The 25,008-nt window shown below is 37.1% G+C and overlaps 2 protein-coding genes across 2 annotated transcripts; both read left to right on the top strand.

Moving 5' to 3' along the window:
* Nucleotides 1–71: 71 nt before the first annotated feature.
* On the top strand, nt 72–3,476 carry LOC110155993 (polyunsaturated fatty acid lipoxygenase ALOX8-like). The gene is made up of 10 exons (XM_020920174.2): nt 72–170; nt 304–476; nt 564–707; nt 769–972; nt 1,042–1,128; nt 1,207–1,373; nt 1,721–1,842; nt 2,579–2,679; nt 2,755–2,922; nt 3,100–3,476. The coding sequence occupies exons 1-10, from the start codon at nt 92–94 to the stop codon at nt 3,277–3,279; spliced, it is 1,425 nt and encodes a 474-aa protein (XP_020775833.2). The 5' UTR covers nt 72–91; the 3' UTR covers nt 3,280–3,476.
* Nucleotides 3,477–3,920: 444 nt separating this feature from the next.
* epm2a (EPM2A glucan phosphatase, laforin) lies at nt 3,921–9,155 on the top strand. Its single transcript, XM_020937045.2, has 4 exons — nt 3,921–4,218; nt 4,753–4,927; nt 7,489–7,733; nt 8,526–9,155. Exons 1-4 carry the CDS (start codon nt 3,972–3,974, stop codon nt 8,807–8,809), a joined length of 951 nt encoding a protein of 316 aa, XP_020792704.1. The 5' UTR covers nt 3,921–3,971; the 3' UTR covers nt 8,810–9,155.
* The last annotated feature ends 15,853 nt before the right edge of the window (nt 9,156–25,008 follow it).

Raw genomic sequence — 25,008 nt, 5'->3', positions numbered from 1 at the left:
GTTCCAACGCACATTTACCTTTATAAACTTTCAGTGTTCTTCTATATATGTCCCCTCCATCTACAGCTCCTTTGAACAAACACTCAAAGGAATGTTCAAGTCTAAAGAAAAATGGAAGTCAGTTGACTCAATGAAACGCATGTTTGGTGTCAAGAAGTCAGCTATGTTAGGTCAGTTACTAACACAATTCATAGAATACAAAAACATGTATTAAGATCAAGAATGTTACTATTGAATTTACATGAAATATAAAATGGGACTTGCTGCTTTATGGGTGTAACTTTGCCGTTGCCTCTATACTAGATTATGTGTTGGAGAACTGGACAGAAGACACATTTTTTGGGTACCAGTTTTTAAATGGGGTAAACCCAAATGTGATCAAGCGCTGCTCAAAACTTCCTTCAAACTTTCCTGTCACAAACTGGATGGTAAAATCATTCTTGGCGAGAGGTTCCTTTCTGCAAAGAGAAATAGAGGTATGTACTTCAGTAGGTTTTATGTTTAATTTCCATGAAAGTAGTTCAAAATAGAGCCAAATAATGATTATTTATTATTACCTGCAGATGGGGAACATGTTCATCTCTGATTATAAGATAATGGAGGGAATAGCCACTCGTGACGTCAATGGACAAGCTGTGTATGTAGCATCAGGCTTCTGCTTATTCTATCTAAACTCTGACAAAGAACTAGTGCCAATTGCAATACAGGTAAGCCCTAGATAACTCCAAGCAAGATAAAGACAACATAACAAATCTCACTGTGTCACAGCTTGCACAAACGCCCTCAAAGGACAACCCCATCTTCCTGCCCACTGACTCAGATAGTGACTGGCTACTGGCGAAAATGTTCATCAAAAACACAGACTACCTGCTGCATCAGGGAGTCGAACACATTCTGAAAACACACATGTTAGGAGAAGTCTTCGCTATGGCAACATACAGGAACCTCCCCTCAGCACATCCAGTTTACAAGGTATAAAAATATACATTCTGCTGACATTTTCAGTTCTCTTTCTCAATTTTCTTTCATGCCTTTTTACAGATGCTGATTACTCACTTTCAAAGCACCATCCACATCAACAATATTGTCCAAGATTATCTTTTTGGACCTGCAGGGCCTTTAACCATGGTATGACCACCTTAGTTTTTCTGCAGTATATTAATCCACTTTCAGCTTTAAACACTTACTTCATTGTCCTACTCTCAGAGCTCACTTGGGGCAGAGGGCGCGAAGGAGCTGATGAAGAGGGGTTTCTCCGAGTTGAAATACAGTGCCCTCTGTCTGCCAGAGAACATCACCGCACGAGGACTGGACACTATCCCCAACTTCTACTACAGAGACGACGGCCTGAAGTTGTGGGCGGTTTTAAACAAGTAAGGACAATCATTATCAATGTAGCAGGCATAGCTTGGGAAAATTATAATATGAAATTGTTATTGAGTCCATGTCTAGTCCATTTCTTTCCATTTCTTTTCTACATGATTCCATACATCTTACTTTATATATTTGATGTCTTCTGTATGTGGATCAAATGTAGAAAGCAGTAAACATAAAACAAAAAGTGTGTAGTGTACAATGAATCCATATTTTCAGTATTTCCACCAACCTGCTCGGAGACTACAGGTGTAAACTTTTCTCTTGGTTAATGTATTGTGCACAAATAAAACATACCATACCAGACTTTTCGCCCAGAACATTAATCTGAATATGCTGTTTGCAGTTTTGTGAAAGGAATGGTAAGGCACCACTACCTGTCTGACGGGGATGTGGCCAAAGACCCTGAGCTACAGGAATGGATCAAAGACATCTTCATGCACGGAGTCATTGGAAACTCATTCTCAGGTTTGAGTCCAAAACCATAATGTCTCTTCCCACTCTTCATGTAAATTGTTCTTGCATTTTGGATGGATCTTTGTGTATTATGAAGTTGGTAGAAGGGTTCTTTTTTAGCAGTCAATTACTTCATGAAATTTAAAGGGCCCATTTTAAGCTATTTTCTGATCTATGTTATAATGTTGTTTCCTCATCACTAATCTATGTTTTGTTTAATTCACACATATTTCACTCACAAATCCTGTATATTTAGGCTGTGTTCTTCTCTCAAACTGAAAACACTTTGTTCCACCTTGTGCTGCCATGTGGTAATACAGGAAGTGCTCCACTGTGTTTTTAAACTCCATACACCTTAACTAGAATCATTTGGAAGATTTCAGCTCTAGAACTGACTATCTCTACTAAACAGAAGGTAAAAGATAGCTGTTAACTATCACTACATGACATCACAAGGTGAAATAGAGCACTTTGATATTTTGAGATGTAGACAGACTAATTGTAAACGATTACTCAAACGTGTGAATGAAACAAAACACAACTCTAGGTATGTTTTTGAGGAGATAATAGCATTCTTACATGGCTTAAAGCTCACAAGAATCCATTTTGTATAATACAGGACCTTTTCTTTTTTTCGTTTTCTACTTTTTTCACAAACCACCACATTATTTTAAAATTTATAAAACTTGTTACTCATTTAAACAGCAAAAATATTTTTCTTGCTGTGTTTGTGTCATGTGTTCATCAGGGTTCCCAGAAACTTTGGAAACCACTGATGAACTTATCAAGTTTGTTACTATGATCATCTTCACTGTGTCTGCCCAACATGCTGCTGTCAATAACGGCCAGGTCAGTCAAATGGTGTAATGAATACTAGTATATGTACTAGTGTTTCCGTCAATAAACCACTGCTTTCCTTTTCAGTTTGACTATTACCCCTGGATTCTCAATGGTTCACCGCTCCTCATTCAGCCCCCTCCAATAATAAAAGACACATCGAGCATGGAGAGTGTAATAGAGACACTTCCAGCTGTTGGCAATACAGCGCTTTTTACACATGCTGCTTGGATGTCATTCAAAAGCAACAATATGGTCAGTATACAAGTGTATTCAACAACTAATCCAATGTGCTCTTTTAAAAGTGAATTCCACAGTAAACGTACAAATCCAGATTAGATCAATACAAAAATGCTTAATATTGATGGTGTATTGCCATCGTTCTAGTTTTATTTATATTATACAGATTGTTTAACCATTGTGTCACTACAGGTCCCCTTGGGTTCGAATCCTGACGAATATTTTGATGAGGCAGCGCCAAGGCAGATGCTGAAAGATCTGCAGAATGACCTGCTTTTCCTCAGTGAGGCTATCAATGAAAGAAACTCAAAGCTTCAAGTGCCCTACAACTATCTGAACCCGACTTATGTAGAGAACAGTATCACCATTTAATACAGTTGTCATGTATATTTTGTAACTGACGTGTTCTTTCTTAAATATAGTATAAACATTCTGCATTTTAAGATGATCAACCTTATGTCTAATTTTTAATAGCCAATCATTTTAATTATTTATTGTTTCTTTTCTTTCTGAAAGACCCTTACAGGGTATGCATAAAGAGGCTACACCAGTTTGGTCTATGACTACGTGTCTGTTTCAGAGCAGAGGGATTAAGGGGACCTGCCCTGTAAGATAATATTTGTACGTTTGTTCGTGCATATTTACATATGTGTTGCAGTGCAGCTTTGGCTGTAGGTCATTTTATTGTAAAAGAAAGGCAATTTGTAAGTGGATCTTTGTATTTGCATACTAAACATTTGATTTAATTAAGTTGTAAAATATATATATATATATATATATATATTTTTTTTTTTTTTTTTTTTTTTTAACTGCTATGCTGAGCAAGCCTTGTAGTGATATCAGGCCATAGTATGACTTGTTAATTTAAATAGTGAACAGCTATTACCCTTTTGAGCAGAGTGGGAGGTCAAACTGCTCATCCTATCTTTGAAACAATATGCCCTTTGAAAAGAGGCGTCCAGACTATTTATAGAGGAGAGCGGCACAGTCTGGGGTCGGACAAACTACAACAGCACAACAGCGAAGTGGAGCAGAGCGGAAGAGCCGGATCTCACAGTCAGAAGATGTTCTTCAGGTTCGGGGTCATTCTGACTCCAGAGGCTCTGGACGTGGAGGTGTTAGCGGTGGGCTCGCGCGCAGAAATGGGCCAATGGGACACGAGCAGAGCGGTGCACATGAAAGCGTCCCGGAAGGTGGTGTCTCTGCACGAGCCGTGCCTGTGGACCGCAGACGTGCGCCTGTCCGAGCCCTGGACAGACCCGCTCTGGTTCAAATTTGTCAAACGAGTCAATGGCTCTTACATATTTGAAGGTAAAATACAGTCCTAATTCTATTTATTTCTCATTCGGTTGAAATGGAATACAGTCCCTGTTCATAGAATTAAATTTAAAAATCTGCGACATATTGAGTGATGACTGGTGTTTGCCACACGAGGGCAGTAAATCCTCATATTTGATTACTCCATTCAATTATAGGAGGTTGACTGGACACAAGTCATAGATAAGACAAGACACATATGTAGTAGGCTTGTACGTAGTACACTTTTACTTTTTATTTAAATCCATATAATATTGTATTCTGTCATTTTGCTAGAACATAATCAATTACAAAAAAGTCAGTCAATTGTGCTAGAATAAAATGCAATCAAGATGAATGATCAATAACATATTGTCATACCTTTACTGAGTGGAGATACGCCAAGGCCCCTAAAAACTACTTTAAACATATCGATGTCTATTTAATAAACAAAGTATATCATCGAACATGACATACTTTAAGAATAATATAGGAGTAAAGGTTGATCTATGGACAGTACTGACTTCACTACCTTTTTTCTTTTCCCAGGCAATGGTCCGAGTCACGACAGATGCTGTGCTTATGATGAGAGGAATGTGGTGGATGGAGTGTACTGCCACCCCATTGGTCACTGGATAGAGGCGACTGGACACACAGATGAGATGAAGCACACCACTAACTTTTACTTTAGCGTGGCAGGGCAAAAAGCCATGCATTTCTCCAGGTACATAAATACATTTTGTTCTCATGCTAAAAAATATTATGTTATGATTTTTGTGAGAAGAAAGATCGACAATATGTAAACAATTATTGATATTAGGATTGTCAAAAGCATCAAAAAGTAGATACTAATTGATATTAAAACTAGTATCAAAACTAGATAATCATTTGAGTAAGTATCGATGCTAAAAAGTCACATTCATAGGACAGAAATGAACCTTTCCTGAATATCAGAACAAGTATAAGAGCACATGGACCACTATAGAACATACATGGACAACCTAAGGTTCACATTGGTATAAGACTCCATAGTTTTCTTTCATTCCCATTGTCAAATACATTTCCAGAGCTTTATACAAAAAAAAAATATATATATATATATATATATATATATACACACACACACACATTATATATATATATATATATATATATATATATATATATATATATATATATATATATATATATATATATAATATGAAATTAATGTGTCATATAAACAACCAGACTTGATTTTGCACGAGTATTTTATTTTTTTTGTCCATCTCACCATTATATTGTGATCTAAATATTAAATTCAAAAACTTTCAAATAACTGGATAATCCATATTTACTGCATGGAATGATAGGACAATGATAGGACAATCAAGATTCTCCTTACAAAAAAGTGAAAGCTTGTAGTAGACCAATTAGTTGTAGTATTTTTGTGGCATTGTGCTTACCGTATAAAGGCCTGCAAGTATTATACACAAGGTTATTTTTTATCATTTCTGACTGATACTATATTGAACAGTACATAAACATAAACTTTTGTTACTAACACCACTTAGCATCAAACTCTTTTATCTCTTCATAAGTGGTTAATTTTTTACTTTAATAAATAAATAACAATTACAAAAAGTCTCAATGCCGACATATTTAAATTTGTCTTTGAGGATCTTGCGAACTTTGCACCAGGGACCTCTATTCAAAGTGAGTCCTTGTCTATTGTGCACAATGTCTAACTTTGATTAATCACTCAGGAGTTCAATTAATTGCCAAGACCTTGCTTCAAAAGTATTGCACAGTAACCTTAGCAGTAATTATTTTCAAATACACGTCTTCTGTAGTAGACGGGCATCACTGTATCAACAAGTGTCTTTATTTAATACTAAAACTCGCTATTCAATCCAAAGTCGTTTTTACAGCTTACCAGAATGTAGCTGACTCACCTTTTAATGTCTAATCCTTTTCTTTACAAAAAAACTTCTGGTCAGGGCCAAGTGTTTCCGTGGGATGGTTATGGCAAATTTGAGCATATTCTGTAGTTGGATTTTAGGTCCTGAATTAAGAATGCATTCAGGTTTGTTTCCAGTTTAGACATGGTGTTGACTTGGTTCTAGTCTAATCCTGGTCTAGTCCTGGTCTAGTACTGGGTTACAGAAGGCTAAGTTTGGTTTTTGACTTTGCTCTTATATCATTAGTTCAGTCTTGTTTGTTTTTTTTTGTCTCTTAGATTCAAATTTCAAGGTTTAGACAAGTGTAGTCCTTGTTCCAGTCTTATTTTGGGGTTTAATGTTGGTCAATACCTGATTTTGTTTGATCATTTGGTTTCATGTATAGTGCTGATTTTGGTTTGTAACCAAAGATAATTTCCATCCTTAGTCCCCTGCTTTGGTTGTGTTCTTACTTGTACTCACACCACATCAAAACTGAGACAAATCCCAAAATCAAACCTGGACTAAACCAGGACTATAAAAGTATCAAGCCAAGTCTACAGCAGAACTAAACTTCATCAAACCAGGATGTGTCTGAACACAGTGTGTAATTCCAACAATATAATGATAGTTTAACTACTACCAATATAGATTGTATATTAATAGTACATGACATTTAACATAGTCTTTCTTTAATGTATCACCTTTGTGGCTGTAGGCTTGGTGCATACTAATGTGAGCTGAATGGAGTTTGCAGAGAGCCAGTGCTGTGGTCAGGTAGAAAATGAGAGGACAAGAGGTCAATGAAACATCAATGCACAGAGGAAGCAGAATGAGACAGACTGATGTAGCTCAACATTTTTCTTATTAGAGACAGTGAGGGTCAAGGGACCTCCGGCACTTTAGGTCTAAGTCTGAACTAACTCAGAAGAAAACTCTACGTCTTCTCTTGAATAGGTTTATTTTACTTTAAAAGATTTACTACAATATTGTATCTTTGAAGGTTTCATCTTATATCTTTACTGATCCCCATTGATAAAAGACTTGTTCTTTGCTGCACTACATAATATATTTCCTAATTGCTACACTGAAAAAAGGTTGACCCCATTTAAATATAGTGTGTCACTTTTTTTTACATTGAATTGTTTTATGTAGATCCAAAGCAAATCATTAAAGATGATCCGCTTAGATTTAACATAAAATAATTCAATGATGAATATTTTATGGTGAAATACCCTTTGTGCCATTATGTCTACATTACATTATTTTACATTTAGGATTATCTTTTTTAAACAGTGGAGCATTTTGCCCCAGTGGTAAATGAATTCTCACATTAACTGTTACTTCTGTGTATTGGGAACCACAGAATACTGCCTCGGGTCTGGTTAGGAAGCTGCCCTCGACAAGTGGAGCATGTGACCATCAAGATGAAGCATGAGCTCGGCATCACGGCAGTGATGAACTTCCAGACAGAGAGTGATGTGCTGAACAACTCATACGGGTGCAGGCGTCACCCTGAGGTGCCCATGACACCAGAGACCATGATGCAGCTGTACAGAGACACTGGGCTGGCCTATGTGTGGATCCCCACGCCTGACATGAGCACTGAGGGTACACACTACTCCATCATCTCCACAAAAAGACTGTCTTTTGGGCTGTAGGGGGGCCTCCTTCTGCATGTTTTCATTGAAAACTTTGTTCCTTTGGCTATGATATCCCACAGTATGCCATCTATCTCCATGAAGAATGTTCCAAAGTATGATTTTAACTTTTTATTTCCATGGAATTATGCAGCTGACTTCGGAAAGCTACATACTCTGAATATCACTAGTTCCACCACCTGCTTGTGTTATTGCTTTGCCAGAAATTCTCTACAGTATGGCATTAAACTTCACATGACAAGCAGGTAATGGCACAAGACCAAGTTTCAGGTACAATCTGTGGAGATGCAACCCTGCTCACATTAGAATATATTTTGACCCTCGTGGAATTGTTGAACAGTCATAGTGCACATTTAATCTTATTTTCTCTGTTTGACTTACAAAATATCTTACATTATTTGGTATTTTAAAAACATTTTCTAAAGCATTGTTGTTATGGGTTAAAGGTCTTATAAATAAATAAAATCGTTATGGAATGTAATAATCCACTCAAAAATGTTTTTAAACTGTTTTACTTTACTTTCAAAGAGGTGTCAAATGAACAAGGTTTGGAGATAGAAGACTTTTTCATCCAAACGGTGCTTGTTCTGAAATATCAGTCGTAAGAGAGATAATTAGACCTGACACTGACTGAACTGTAACTAAACAAATTATGTTTAGATGAAGAAAGTATGGCACTAAATAGTGATCTTGAACCACAGTGAGATGCATACTTTTGATATACCATGGTTTGTCTGTGCAGGTCGAGTGCGGATGCTTCCCCAGGCGGTGTTCTTGCTCCACGGCCTTCTTGAGAACGGGCACACAGTGTACGTTCACTGTAACGCCGGGGTGGGCCGCTCCACTGCAGCGGTATGTGGATTCCTCATGTACATGCTGGGCTGGAGCCTACGCAAAGTGCAGTACTATGTGACAGCCAAAAGGGCGGCGGTCTACATCGATGAAGAAGCTCTGGTACAAGCTCAGTCAGACTTTGTTCACAAGTTTGGACAGCTACGATCCTCAATGTCTTATTCTGAGACGTGACATTTTGGTTTTACATTTTAATTACAATTATTAGTAATGCACATATTTGGCCTTTCTGAATCTGCTATCCAGGAGACTTATCCAGGAAAAGTCATCTACAGTGTTTTGTGTGAATGATAAGATGTTGACTTCTCTAAAACATACCTGGAGTTGTCTTTTGTTTCATTCACACATGTTTGAGTAACCCTTTATTATTAGTCTGTCTACATCTCCAAAGCTCAAAATGCTCTGTTCCACCTTGTGATGTCATGTAGTGGTAGTTTTCATGTGAACAACTACCTTTACCTTTTGTTTAGTAGAGACTGCTAATTCCGAGAATGGAATTACACAAATGATTCTGGTGAAGGTGTATGGAGTTTAAAATTACAGTGGAGCAATTCCTTTATCACCACATGACAAGTTGGAGTGTTTTCAGCCTAAATTTGCAGGGTTTGTAAGTTAAACATGTGTAAATGAGACAAAACACAACTACACTTATATTTTTGATGAGGAAACTACATTATAGATCAGAAGATAGTGTAATATGGACTCTTTAAAGCAGTGTTTTCCAAACTTTTTTTCTGTGGCCCTATATTTTAAGTCACAAACCTTTGCAACCCAAATCAATAGACATTATTTGTAAATCAGAAAATAAAGGTAGATTATTACTGAACATTAATGAGGATACTTTATTGTTAACTGAGTGATTGTGTCTCTCTGAACAATTAGTACAATTATCCATAACTAACTGTAGCCCATTTCTTTTTCTTTTCAACATTTAATTGAACCAGCAATATTAGAACAAAACAGTCAATAAAATAATTGCAAAAAGATAAAAAATTATTCAAAACATGTCTTAACATTTCAGTATTTCTAATGAGATAGGTGGACCTGTCTGTGTTTTTGTAGCGTATTCTCATCTGGGGTGCAGGAGGAGAGCGCAACACGCATATCAGTATCAGAACTGTATATTGCAGACCTACATGCAGATCATGACAAGGCGACCCAAAAAAAAAAGAAATCTCTTGCAACCCAACTGGGGGTCTTTGGGAAAACAATGCTTTAAAGTCATGAATAAAGGGTAGGCATAATAAGCTTAAGCTTCAGCCCACACCTTTTCGGTCTGTGTATGTTAAATATGACTGTCTGTGAATTAATGTCAAAATATACCTGTGACTGAAATAAATAAATAAATACAATTTCACGCATTGTTCATTGTATATTGGTAAGCTACCGAAACCATAACTGCCCTAGGGTAATCTGACAGAGGAGAGGCTGACAACCTGTGCCAACAGCAGTATCCACAGTTTGGTTTTGTTTAACAGTTAATGAAGACACTACTGAATTGCCTCTCCTACTATTCTACATGCTCACCTCTCTGGAATAAATAAATAAATACCGAAAAAAATCAGGAAAAAAAAGTATTTGCATTTGCTGGTGCCATTTGTAGATGTTGGATGGCTGACTTGTCACTAAATATACTTCTTATTAACAGTCTTGTTGCACTACACATATACCCCCCAGGAAGTACAAAAATACATTTCTCTTTTGTACTCATCGTGGGATAGGATTGACATTTAAAGAAACCACCTTTCAGTCAGTAGGAAAAAAACCCACTGTGAACTCAGACTACCAAATAACAAAGAACAAATGAACCAAGAACAAGGGGGTCTTATAGGGCGACACTTGAAGGTGAGACGGAATAAGATCGCGGTGAAAATATACTTGTAGTGTTGATCCTTCCTCCCTCAGACACAGTGAAAGATGATTCTCCTCTGCATCATTGTGCGTCTTGCCTTTGCTTCCTGTCAGAGGGTTATTCAGCTCCAGACAATGACGAGCACCGCACCTCCTGCTCCATAGCTTTTCATCTTTATTTATTTACGCGACAGATGCTATTCCGACCCATCTTTCCAATAACACAACAGCGCGTCCCTGCCAGACAATCTTAATGCATACATAATGAGGTATTATTGGAAAAGTGTTTGTCATTCAAACTTTAGCCCACACCGGTATTAAGGAGGCCTACTGTTGTTTGTACCTGATGTGGAAGCTGATTTGGATTGAGAAAATGACTTTATATTTAGAATAGGGCATAAACTTCACCTTACAAATGGGCATGCTTGTTGAATCTGTCAGTCACGTAGTAGTCTCTTTATTTAGTCATTAAAATAAGCAGCGACTGGATTTGTTGTGGTAGTTTATTTCTTTATTTCACAAAATACTCTCTCTGGGGCAATATTATGCAATGTGTCCCTTCGCAAATTTATGTTTATTGAGAAAAAAACTGTGTGTTTCCTATTGGTTTTCAAATAGTCTCTTGAGGAAATGAAGATTATGGAGTAGCGGCAAAGACGCCGGCACAGTCACAGCTAGAAGGTCTTGTTCAATTTCCTCTTATGTGGAAGAATTGCCGTTGCGTCCTTAGGCAAGACACTTCACCCACATTGTGCCTTGTATGAATGTGGTATGTGTGAGTGTTAGTGGTGGTCGGAGAGGCCAGAGGTGTAGGTTGGCAGTCTTGCTTCCTTCAGTCTGCCCCAGGGCAACTGTGACTAGAGTATAGAGTGAATGAATAACACAGCATCTTAGAGTGTCAAAAAGCGCTATATACATCTGATCCATTATTATTATTATTGTTTTTAAATACATAGCAGAGGTGGGAACATGCAAGTCATGACTTGAACTTGAATCTGACTTGAGTCACTATTTTTAGGACTTGAGACTTGACTTGATAAAATGGACTGAGACTTGGGACTCGACTTGGACTTGAAGGTCAGTGACTTGGGACTTGACTTGGACCTGAGGCCTGTGACTTGAGAAGACTTGAGAAGCACTTCTCACAATATGAATTCTTTGTATTCTGACTAATGACTCATTCTAAGATCTTGTCAAGACATTTAAAAAGGAAACATATGCATTTTTACAACTCTTATATACTCTATAAAACTCATATATAAATATACTATGACTTTATAAGTACAATTTATCTTAAAAATAATATAATTTGCAAAAATCTAAGCTATATTTGATACTTTTGTTTAAAGACTTGAAATGACTTGGACTTGACTTAAGACTTATGGGCCAGTGACTCGAGACTCAAGTTGAACTTGCCTGTATTTGACATGGGACTTCACTCAGATTTCAAAGACTTGAGACTTACTAGAGACTCGCAAAACAATGACTTGGTCCTACCTCTGATACATAGTAACAAATATAGAATCACAGTTCCAAATCAGGAAAATTGTCTCAGGTTCCTTTTCTCAGTTTTAAATAATTTGATAAGCTCTTACAAACACAAACTTGAAAGTGTGAAGTTCACTCAAGGTGCATACACTGAAGTATTGTGAAAATGCTATTATTAAAAACCTCTCAGAACTCAATATTGAAGTGTATGTAAGTTTTATAATATTGCATTTTCCTTATAAGCTGTAAAGAATCAATGACATTTACTATCAGTATCCACTTTTCTGTCACTTTGGTAAACTGCACTGAGCGCTCATTCATCACTGAGACTTAAACCTCTTTCAAACTACTTTTATGTAACGCCACCGGTGAAACATACAAAGTACTACAAACAACCCCTATTCATCTTGTCCACTTTTTGCCTCTCTGGTATTTGTTGTATTAGATTACAGGCCTGGCCACATCTGCATGCCTTTTGCCCACTCATTACATTCTGCTCCATACAGACATATGGTAGCTATGGACTGTGTTTTTGGGCAGGGCTCCAGTCACGTTGGCAGAAGCTGGGCGAGGAGGATGCAGACATGAACAGATGCGGTTGGACCTAGAAGTAGCTAATTAAGAGTGGAATGTGATGTGGGAGTATCAGAAACCAGCGGTACACAAGCCGCTGCAGTTTTCATATATTCTGTTCATGATCGTCTGACTCAGGGTGTGGGAGATACTGCTCTGTAGGAATGTCAGAGTTGCAGATAAACTAGGGAAAAAAAAGTTAGAAAGTCAGTGGGGCAGCTGAATTTTGCTGAATAATGAAACATGGCTGTCAGGACATGAAAATAAACACAAAAGAAGCCTTAAAAAGTGCATCTAAACATGTACACCAAATCAAGGCTTTCTAATGTGAAGAGAGCAAACTGCAACTTTTCTTATTACATGCAATACTGAAAAAATAACATGAAAAAACTGTATATATTTTCTCAATATATTTTGAAGTATGCCAATAAAAATAATATACAGATATTTTTGGAAGCCAACAGAAATGTGTTAAATGTGTCTTTAAAGCAACACCACATAACATTTTGGTGACAGCATGTCACTTGCATGACTACTTTTACTTTTTATGTCATGCAGTGGAATATTATGGCCAAATCAATAACATTTCCATGGCAACAAGCAGATGACAGTCCTCCTTCAGGCCATGTCTGAGTCAGGTTTGTAGAGTTGCAAGACCACTCACTGTAAGTGCTCTCTCATGTAGTGCAATGAAAGAAAATATTAGCTTTTTATTATAATAGATTATTTTTTCAGGCCAAGTTTTTGTTTGTTTTCATACCTGACCATTTTGACTGCTCACTAGCAGTCCTTGGAGTAGACACATGATGCTGATGTGATGTGTCTGCTGTGACAACTTCAAACTGGGACAAGGGGGCCTTTTTATTCTCACACACCAGAGATACTATCCTAAAGAAGTCCGACGGCAGTTGACGCTGCTCAGATCAGATGAAATCACATCACGTGTCCACTCTGAGGAAGAGCGCTTGTGAGCAGTTGAAATGGTCGGGTAAGAAAACAAACCAAATCTTGACTGAAAAAATAATCTATCAAGGTACATTATGGGAAGACCAAATGAACCTCATTTTACTAATATTAGCCTTCTTTTGATGACACAGTGTGGGCTCAGCTCAGCATATTTTCTTTTTTTGTTTGTTTTTTTTAAATCAGCTCTTTTCCTCATTATTGAGACAGAACAATATTATCAATAATTCATTATACATAAATTCTGCCTCTAAACAATTAACAGTTTGGATTTACACTTATGCATGTTTATGTTGGATTTATTCATTTTATAGTTAGTCGTATACAGCCGCAAACTGCCCTGACTGCTGTGGCTCCCATTCTCCACCAACACACTACACATGACTTTTTTTACTTTAGCAAGGGAGTTTCTTGAAGTTTCTTATTCAAAGACACAACAAAAGTATATGCTAATTGAAGCTGGTCTTGAACCACTAACCTTCTGAGACCCTCCCACGCCCCGAATTATTCACTGTAGTACATCAAGATTCACCAGTTCTCTTCTCTGTGCATGTCTTGGATGGCAGGCACAAGATAGAGATAAGCCTCGGAAACACAGGGAGGGCATACAGGCATTTTTCATGTTTTACTGAGAGGACCAGTATCTAAATTGCAAATATGGCTTCACTGTGGGATTAACCAACATCTGCTGTGGTCTACTAGCTCACTGAACTTAATGCATTATTCTCAGCCTGGGTCCTTTTAAACTCAGCTTGTGACAGTGCCCCAGTATTCACAGTATACAGTAAAACCAGGCTTTTTGTCCCTAGGGAGCTATTATCCACACATGGGCTGAAAAGTACACAGACATTTCCATAAACGCTGGCTGAAGAAATAGCAAATTAGTTCATTGCAGTGATGAATATAAAGTACAGTATCCAACTAATTCAATTTTAGTTTGAGATTTTATTTTTTACTTGTAGATTGTGTGGAACTTGTACAATATCTTCTGCTACAACCTGCTACTACAACTACTGCAAATAATACTGCAACAACTACGGCTACTTGGAGGTAATGAATACAGCGATCTTAATCTTTGAATGTCCAAAAGAGAATGCATAAGTATGTACTACTACCACCACCACCACTACTACTACTATTCTGCAATTCTCTAAAGTTGAAGCATAAAGTAAAAGTACATGTGTAATAGCCTGGTGGCAACCTTAGCGGTTTTAGGAGAAACAGAGTCAAGTCGAGCCAGTTTACAGTGCAGATCCCAGTGCATTTATTAAAGGCAAAACAAAAACTATTTACAAAAATTCCAAAAAGGTTAAAAACAGGCATAGCAGTTACCTGCGCTCACACAGCACCTCTCTCTGAACAAGGTGAGGCTGGCTTCTTTTAAAGGCCCTGTACTAATTGGGTGAGCCCACTTTAACGATCAGGTAAGCACCAATCATTTGTACATTTAATATCTAAAAAACAACTATCCAACAGTGCCCAACCAACATCCAATTACATACATTACAAAAATATATATATCTTTATTTAAATTAGAAGTGTTCAAATGTTTTAAAATACTAAATAGAACCAGTTAAAAATGTGTGCTCCCCTCCTCCAAACACATGGTTGGCTGCCCCGGAACCTTCTTAAGGTGCTCTGGCTCCCCGGGGACTCTTTTGGCCGGAGCACCTGAGGCAGACCACACCAGAGGGTAAGTACAATTACTTCAATTTAAATGCACTTTTACTTTTTCCCTTTTCTTTTACAGGTAACTTCAATCTGCACATAAATTTTCAATAAACATTTCTTAAACTTTGTTTCAGTTCCTCATTTTACCTTTTAACTAGCCCTAGGCCCAAGTAATGGACTGGCTACATTACAACATGTCAAGCTAGTAGTTTTTCATCTACTGGTGAAAAAACAAACTTGAAGATGGTACCTTTAAAACATAAACATCTTTAAAAGGGTAATAAAAATATTATAATTTGCTTTCATTACATTCACATCTCGAGTGGTTTGAATGAATGGAGTAAGATTATTTAAAAGAGTTTCCAAGTGCAATTTTAACAACTACTATTTTCATTCCCAACATTACGGTGCCAAAATATACTGTGAATTAGATGAAACTGTTCCATTTGACAGGCCCTATGCGTATACCAGATGTGTTCATTCATACGTCCATTCTCGATGTCAATAATAGGCTATAGTTGTGTTGTCGTCCATAGTGCTACAACCACTGATCGATTAGAGTTGGATTACAGTTGCGTGACAGGTGAATAAACCATGACATAGTGAAGAGGGAGGGAGAGCTCTGTCAAAGGAAACTGATGGATATGTCAACTACTCCACTTTGTCAAAATGCTCCCTCTGCTCTGTGAGGATGTCTCTATTGATGCCAATGCAATGATCACTTATTGTCTTCTAGAGCATTAGGAATAATTGACAGGTTTGTCTATGGTCAATACAAAACAACAACAACACAAAATCATTATCATTAGTTTATAGATTAGTATAGTCTTGTTCAGAGGTATAAGTTATTGAGCCAGGTATAGTAAGGTACACTTTATTGACCCAAAATGTGTCCTTGGGATTTGATCAATGCTGCTGGGGCATCTTCTCATTTCGTAGAAACCATCTGACCTCGCAGCATTAGGATTCATTCGCTTGACAGTAGGCGGGTACCTTTTTTATTTAACCAATCGCTGCTATTTGGTCAAGACGTATGTTATGCACCGGAATGCTCAGTGGTGTCCAAGTAATTGCCGGCTTCACAGCTCTTCGCTGATTGGCCGATGCAAGGTCTACATATTCCGGGGTTCTTGCAAACCGTCTAGTGTATTCCGATTCTTGACCTAGTCACTGGAGAGAAATGAAACTGAGCGGAGGCACTAGGTGACGCCAGCCTGGCTAGATCAAGACTACGTAGCTATGGTTTTTACCTATGGTTCATGTTTTGTCTAATTGGGGAAACCAGAGTTCAGAGGAAGCCCAGCTAGACACGGCGAGAACATGCAAACTCTGCATAGAAAACGCTTGGGTGACCTGGGGATCGAACCCAGCACTTTCTTGCCATGAAGTGTGAGGGCATTCAGCCACACCATGGTAGTCTTTGAATGCACCACTCCACCAAGCTTTTTTAGGTGTGAATTTTATCCCTTACACTTGAAAATATTGTAAATTCAGGCTGTGCAGTTAATCATAATCTAATTGAAATTGAGTTGGCACAATTGTCAAATCTCAAAAGCTTTTTTAAGTAATAGTCTGGCCTCTGCAAAGTACAAAATATCCTGTCTTTTTGTACAAAAATCTTGCACCAAACATTCTGAAATTCATGGGTTTCTTGTATTAGTTAGTTAATTAGTTCAAATTTCGTTTTTCTTCTTTTTTCAAATGTTAATGCCCTGGAGTTGATAATCCTGTGCAGTGTGAAGAGAATCATATTTTTTAAACATGAACTGCAAACCTAATTGCAATCACAATACTTTTTTCCCCAAAACTGTGCTGCCCTAAATAGCATAGAATTGGAAATCTTACAAGTTCAGGGATAAATGTTCTTTTTATTTTGCAAAACAAAATTTACGGTTTCTCTCAAAATGTATACGCTGACTATTGCACATTATTATTTCCTTTACTGCCCCCAGTTGTCCAAATTAGTGTAAGGGACCTATAGGTACTGAAAATCAAACCAAATATACACACAAATTGACCAACAAAAAACATTATTGACTTGGCGATGTTGTGAAAAACATGGTGCGGCTTGTGTCGAGTGAAAGCACAAGTCCATTCATTGACCTTGACTGTGACTAATAGAGACTGATCCAAAATCAATGAAGTCTCTCTGCTCCTAAGGCTGTACGCACTTCCTGCTTGGTGGCCATATTTATATCCTATTTCAGGAGGGAAATTAAATGGTTTGACCTTGGTTTTGACAATGGTGGTTTTAGAAAGTGCTCTGGGACTTATTTGTTTGAATAATATTTCCCTTTGCTAACTGTGTTTTTAGCTTTGTACTCTGAATGATTAAACATATTTAGCCCTATTAGTTCTCCACAAAAGCTTTACTAAAGGCCTATCGAGTGCAGCTATAAATGATTCAATAACTGCAGATTTCCATTTTCTTCGAGTACAAAGCCAGCATCATTAAAGGACACAAAGAGAACCCACTTTTAAAACACAATTGTATTTTGTTTTAATTTTAATATTTGTTTTTATAGAGTTTTAAAAAGTTTGTCCTTACAATTTATTTGTGCACTAATCAAACTAAAAGGATTTTTATAAATCAAACTTTGAATTGCTGCACACTTAAGCTAAATGATTTATGGCATCTGTTCTGTGTATGAGCAAAGCTGCACTTTTTACACAAGATTCACTTACTCGGGGATAGTCAATCAATCATATTGATAATGACATTGACTATTGTGTTCTACAGCAGCTGTTGATGCTCCGATTGGCTTAGTCACATTTGGATTATTGACAAAAACATAATGTAATGTATTTATTACAATTACATCAGCAAAACTAGAAACTTTGTTTGGACTTTTTTATTGAAACTGTCAGCATCAGTGCTCAGGAAATTTCTGTTTTCACTTACCCATAGTGCTGCACTTGTACTTATTGTTACTCTGGGTCCTGTGTGTAGGATTCATAAATGTCATTGTTGTTGCCATTTTTCAACAATAAAACCATAAAAAGAAAATCTGCTGCTTGTTACCATGAAACCTCAGTTTGGAAAGTATGTATACCGGTTTAGCTCAATATTACAGAACATGAACCAAATGTAATATAATGATCCACATATGTCATAGTTAAATACGAAATACCCAGAATAAAATGTCTTCTTTAACTATACTTTGGATTACTAGTTGTCACCCGCCCAGGGTTCCACAAGAGTCACCCCCAAAGAGATGCACATTTGTATTTTTTCTGACCAATCAACAAGACAAAAAAATAAATTCCTTTTATATATTTGTCTTTGCTCATTCCCCGATTCTTTCCCATAAATACTAAAGATCAATTCAAATATACCCATATATATGTAATTTCACTCACTTTCATGTCCATCCCATGTCAGGGTTCATGAAGTACTACCTGTTGGCTCTATAGTCCCTTTACATCAGTGAAATAAATCTGGACATGTTTCCATTACCTTGTGAAGGATCTTGAGAGTCTTTAAGAGTGTAATTAAAGACCCTGGCTGTCAGTGAGGATGGAGCGTGTATGGCTGTGCATGATAAGTGCTTTTGTCTCCCTCTAGTTTGTTTCCTCCTGTCTACAGCAGTAATGCCAGGTGCCAAAACCGACAGCCCAGTTAACATGTTAATCATGAGATCAATGAGGGCTAAATGATCCAGTCAAAGCACCATTACAGAAATATTGTCCATGCATAATATGGGTATATAATATGAATAAAATAAATCTCCTTCTTGAGAATACTGTAACATTGAAAATGTCTTAACTTTCATTCCAATTTTCTCACTCTGACCAGCTTGATGAAATTAAACTTTTGGAATGAGAAAGCAGAGTTAGTGTGACATAAGCAGCCAAGCTAAAAAAAAGCACTTAACATTATAGGCTTACTTTTTTGGAGATTGTATTAAAAACTCTTAAAATTTAAACTTATTTAAAGTCCTATATTATACAAAATTGATTCTCGTGAGCTTAAAGTCATGTTAGAAAGCTGTTATCTTCTCAAAAACATACATGGAGTTGTGTTGTTGTTGTTTTTTTTGTTGTTGTTTTTTTTAGTCTATATTTCCAAAACTCTAAAGGCTCTGTTCCTTCTTGTGATGTCATGTAGTACCTTTTAAGATTTAATTAAGTAGTAGAGAGTGGCTATTCCAGGTCTGAAATTATTATCAATTATTATTACTACCACATGACATCACAAGGTGGAATAGGGTGCTTTCTGTTTGAGGGAAGAACTCAGCCTAAATATGCAAGTTTGTGTGTTAAACGTGTGACTGAAATAAAACACAACTCCAGGTATGTTTTTGAGGAGGAAACAAGATTATAACAGAGATCAGTGTAATATGTGATTTTTAAATTTGCCCTTTTGGTGGAAGGTCCATTGAAAGGCCACTGCTTTGCCTGAATGACATTACACTTTATTAATCTATTCAATTGCAAGTGTTTTTTGTATTGAAAATTCATGAAAAACATATTCTTATTATGAGTAGGGTCATCTTTCCACAGACCTGACTGGTGACTTTCCCTGGTAGTCGCCTGCTTGTCTGCATAGAGGTGAGTTTAATGTCATGCTGTGGAACATTCTTAGCCAGGCTGGAGCCACCTAGTGCCTCCGCTCAATTTCATTTCACTCCAGCAACTAGGTAAGGAATCAGAATACACTAGACGGTTCGCAAAAATCCCGGAAGTGCAAGTTCGGGCACCAGTCAATCAGCAAAGAGTCATACATTCTGTGTTGGCAATGATTCCCGAGATCAAGGATTTAAAGCCAGAACAAAGAGAATGTTTGGTGAATTTTATCAAGGGGAAAGATGTTATTGCCCTTCTTCCTACAAAATTTGGGAAAAGCTTAATATACCAGTTAGCCCCGTTAGTGGTGCATTACATACATCACGACCAAAGCAGCGATTGGTTAAATAAAAAAAGTACCTGCCTACCCTCAAACGAAGAAATCCTAATGCTGCGAGATCAGATGGTTTCCACAAAGTGAAATCAGCTGATGAATCAGGCCAGAACATTCTAATATTGGTAAAGTAATAGTCACACAGTTCATGGGCCCACAACTTCTAGTATAGTGCACCTTTAAATAATAATATATGACATCTCAAGGTGTGTTGTTATTTGGGTGTTTTAGACCACAATTAAATAAAAATCCACTTTAAAAAGTTCAATCAGCCAATTATGAATTTCTGTCAAAGATAACTTGACATAATTGGACATATGGCAAGACAAATGTACTGGTCTTCTAACAGCTGTTTCTATGGTTTCTCAAATACAGTCAAGTCCGCCTAACCCAAGATCACACAACAAAAACAGCAGGATGCTTTGTGCTTGAACTCAAAGTGCTCTGACAGTGCTCTACCCACGACACCAAGCCAATCCTCTGCCCTCCCTGACACAGATCCTGCTAGGACACAGTCTGGCACAGATCCTGCCAGAACTTTCAGCTGAGAGGAAATGACATGGGAGCACAGTTGGACTATGGTGTGGTACAAACATGGATCCATATGACGTCTCTGTCAACAAGGACATTTTCAGAAAGAGAAGTCATGTCAATATGTAGAAAAGCAGAATGTTCCAATCCAATCCACTTTATTTATATAGCACATTCACAGTTTTCAATGTGCTGCACAAATACACACTAATAATAACAATAATAATATAATGATTAAAACAAAAGCTCAGATTTAAACATACTAGTCTTTAAACAATAAAACCAGTAAAATAAAATAGGATCAAAATCACGGAGTAGCAATAAATTAGGGATGCAATGATATCCAAGTCTCCCGATACGATATTGTCACGGTATGAACCTTACAGGGAAAGCTGATATGGTGGGGAGGCTCACGATTATGGATGTAACAATATCCAAAGCTCTCGGTAAGATATTTTCACAATATACTTCTCACAGTCCGAAATTTCTTGCGATATTTTATGGAGGCTAACAAAACTGAATATGCTACTTTTTCATCTTAAAATGTTTGACAAGACTTAATCGAAAGAAGTAAGACTTAAAAGTGCTTAGAACTGTTATTTCTTCATGTAGTCTACACTGAAATGGAGCAAAGGATCATGGTCAATGTAGTTCTCTCTGTCGTTTTTAAGCTATTGCTGCACCAAAACTTTTAATTTAAGAAAAGACACTTGTAATTCAATATATTGTGATGGGCCACGATATTATTATGAGAACTTTGACGATACCACGATATTTTGGTGACTGTTACACCCCTACAATAAATAAATAAATACCAATACCAATAAAATACATTAAAAATAAATAAAATAAATAAAAGACGCAGAAGACCACACAACTCATGCAGTGTTAAAATAAAAGTGGGTCTTAAGACAAGACGTAAAACACTCCACTGTGGGGGCTGTTCGGACATGGAGGGGCAGAGTGTTCCAGAGCTTAGAGTCAACCACAGAGAAGGCCCTGTCCCCCCTAGTTTTAAATCTCATCTTAAGCACGTTAACTCGTCTTAGGCATGTTCACTGAAGGGGAAAAAATAAACCCAAACTGGAAAAAACATGCCATCATCAGAGGTTGGAGTAGCCACAAAGTGTACTCAAGTAAAAGTAATGTTATTTCAAAATAATATTAGATAGAAGTTAGGGATGTGACAATAACCAAAATACCATGATATCGTCAAATTTCTCACAATAATATCATGGACCATCACAATATATCAAATTACAAGTCTCTTTTCTTAAAGTAAGAGTGATGGTGCAGCAATAGCTAAAAAAGTCCATGATCCTTTGCTTCATTTCAGTGCAAACTACATGAAGAAATAACAGTTCTAAGCACTTTCATTAAGGCTTGTCAAGGCATTTTAAGAGGAAAAAGTAGCATATTAACAATTTTGTTAGCCTCCACAAAATATCCCAATAAATATCGTACCGTGAGATGTATATTGTGGAAATACTGCCTATATATATTCTTACATTCCTAATCGTGAGCTTACCCACCATATCGTAAGCTTTCCCATTGTATCACGATAAATATCGTACCGTGAGGTTCATACCCTGACGATATCGTATTGTGAGACTTGAATATCGTTACACCCCTAGTAGAAGTACAGTAGTGGTCCAAGAATTTACTCAAGTAAGAAAAAAAAAAAAGTACTTGGGAAACTACTTCTCAAGTGTGAGTAACTGTGACATCTGATTTATATTTTCTTTAAGTAATTGTAACTGGAAGGACAAAACATGGACTAATGCACAAAATCTAGTATTATAGATACTGTATATATTAGATGCATAAATGAGGAATACTAAAGAATAGCAAGAGCATGTTGAGCTTTGGGAATGTAGACAGCTCAATAATGCAAAATTACTAAAACATATATGAGCAAAACTTAACTCCATGTTTTTGATGAGATAACAACATTATAAGTTAATATGGCTTTAATATGCTTTTCTATGTCAGCTTAACACAAGGCTTAACTGTTTGGCAAGAATTAACCCCATACATAAAACTTTGCGAGCCTCCACCAAGAGTCCATTGTGCGTGTGTGCTGTGTCTCTAGATTAATTTGAACATCATCAGTAATAGGCCTTGTGTGGGGGGATGAGCAGGCATATGGCTGTCAGTAGCCCGGACCAGCACTCTCATAAATCAGAGATGACAATGCATAATGAATGGAGGTCTATGAGGGAACACAGGCTTCCCCCTGTCCCCCATCAGCGCTGCTATGAGCTAAACAAATACATCTGCAAAGAAGCTGCTGCTGCTGCTGCAAGGACCTCTACAGGAAATGTGTGATGTAGAGAAGGATCATTGTCCTGTGGTGAGCTCAGTTATACCAACCTAACACGAGGAAAGAAATCCATGTACATATTGTATTTTGTATTGTAATGTATAAAATCAAGTATTATATAGAAAGAGATGGGAGAAAAATAGATGTCAGTCATTTTGGAGATATGCAAAATTACAATATCAAGTATATATACTTAATTTAAAAATTATACTTACTACTTAAAATACAAAATGGATTCTTGTGAACTTTTAGCCATTTTATAATGCTGTTACCTCATCAAAAACATTTCCTTGGTTGTGTTTTGTTTTATTTACACGTTTGAGTAATCCTTTAGTCTGTCTACAAGTTATGGAGTTTAAAAACACTCCCTGTATTACCACATGATGAATGAATGAAAGAAACAAAATACAGCTCTAGGTATATTTTTGATGAAGAAACAACGTTATAACATAGCTTAGAAAACAGTGTAAAATAGGCCTTTTAAAATACCTGCAAAAAGGAAGAAATAAATAAATACACTTACAAGCCATTTGCCTTTGCATGATATGTGTGAGCCTTACAAAGGGCATTTATGAATTTAATCAGTTTTCCTGGACAGCAAAAAATGTAATTCAAATCAGATAATCCGATTGTCAATGCCTTCACTCCCGCTGACTGTTGCCTCTTTTTCAGGACATCCAGTCTCATCTAAGGCTACGTTTAAACATAGCATGTTGAGAAACGAATATTTCCCTCCCTCCATTTTCCAAAATAACATCGTGCACACAGCATCGTTTTCAAAAAAGTTTTCGTTTCCATCAACCCGCAAAAATACGCCATCGAGCGCCATCATAACTACACCAAGCCTACAACAGACATCTGTAATAGATTCAAACCTGTAGCATTTATTTCATTACAGTTGTAAGTATTACTCAAAAATACCTTGAAAAACGTCCATTACTGAATGGGCTCGCCTCTCCACAAACGTGTTAAAGAATCACTGACCTCCGAGCCTCATTCGTCTCTGGTCACGGATTTGATACATCAGCTGTGTGCAAATGCAAACTCATGAAAAATGTTTACACCAGAACTGCTGCTCTGAATGCTTCACGATCATCATCATAGCGAAAGGTAAACATTGGTCACACTTTTGGTGCGTCAGCTGCCTAAAGCTCCGTTTATCTCACTTTACACACCAACGCGAAACCGTAGTTTTCCAGAACCTCCACTCTAGCCGGAGTTTTTAGAAAGATTCGTTTTCAGAGGTGAATTTGCCGTTTGCGCGTATAAGATGGCTGCAAACAAATGGAAATTCTTCGTTTTTAAAAATACTCATGTAAGTTGAACTTTAGTTCAAATGCTGCAAACTAGTTATTTAATTAATTTCATTATACACAGGCACACATTTAGAAACAAAAAAGGTAAATACCATGTTATACAAACTGCACCCCTGAACTTCTTTTAAGTAATGCAACTCGAGCCACATAACTGGCTGAGAAACTGCTTAAAATTAATGTAATAATGCATTTCTTCTGTTTGCTCTCTAAAGACGGAAATGCCTTTGAATTTAATAAATGTAGAAAAACTGCAACTCTGGAAATATTACTGGAAATGTCCGATGTTTTTGGCAGATCCACTGTGGTTTTCTTGCCTAGTAAATTAGACTGAAAGTGATTGCTAAACCTCAAGGTATTAATCAGAGACACATTAGACTTGCAAAGTTGGCTGATTTTAAAGCACATGTTGTCAGATGCGTTTAGGGACTTGATGAATGAAATAAATGGCACAAACAGCAGAACCACTTGAGGATATGGGCTAATCTGTTATATCATCTGCTTCAAACACTTATTATTATTAAATGCATTTTGTAATTTCGGCTTCTCTCGTAGACTGCAATGTGCAAACTAGTTTCATTCAGACTCTCCTCCTAAATTACCTGCTCCAGGGGACTGCGAGGCTGCCAGGTTGATGGAAACGCAGAGGGGGATTGTGGGTAATTTGATGTCACATTTCCAGCAGTCGGATGTCTCTTTAGACAGATAATAGCCTCCAGCAGACACACACGCAATACACCAAAAGTCACAGTACGACGCA

Source organism: Boleophthalmus pectinirostris, unplaced genomic scaffold, assembly GCF_026225935.1.
Source record: "Boleophthalmus pectinirostris isolate CB_2022bp ecotype Guang Dong unplaced genomic scaffold, ASM2622593v1 HiC_scaffold_13, whole genome shotgun sequence".
Classification (NCBI taxonomy): Eukaryota; Metazoa; Chordata; class Actinopteri; order Gobiiformes; family Gobiidae; genus Boleophthalmus; species Boleophthalmus pectinirostris.
The sequence above is the reverse complement of the archived record's forward strand: the minus strand, read 5'-3'. Positions and strand labels throughout refer to the sequence as shown.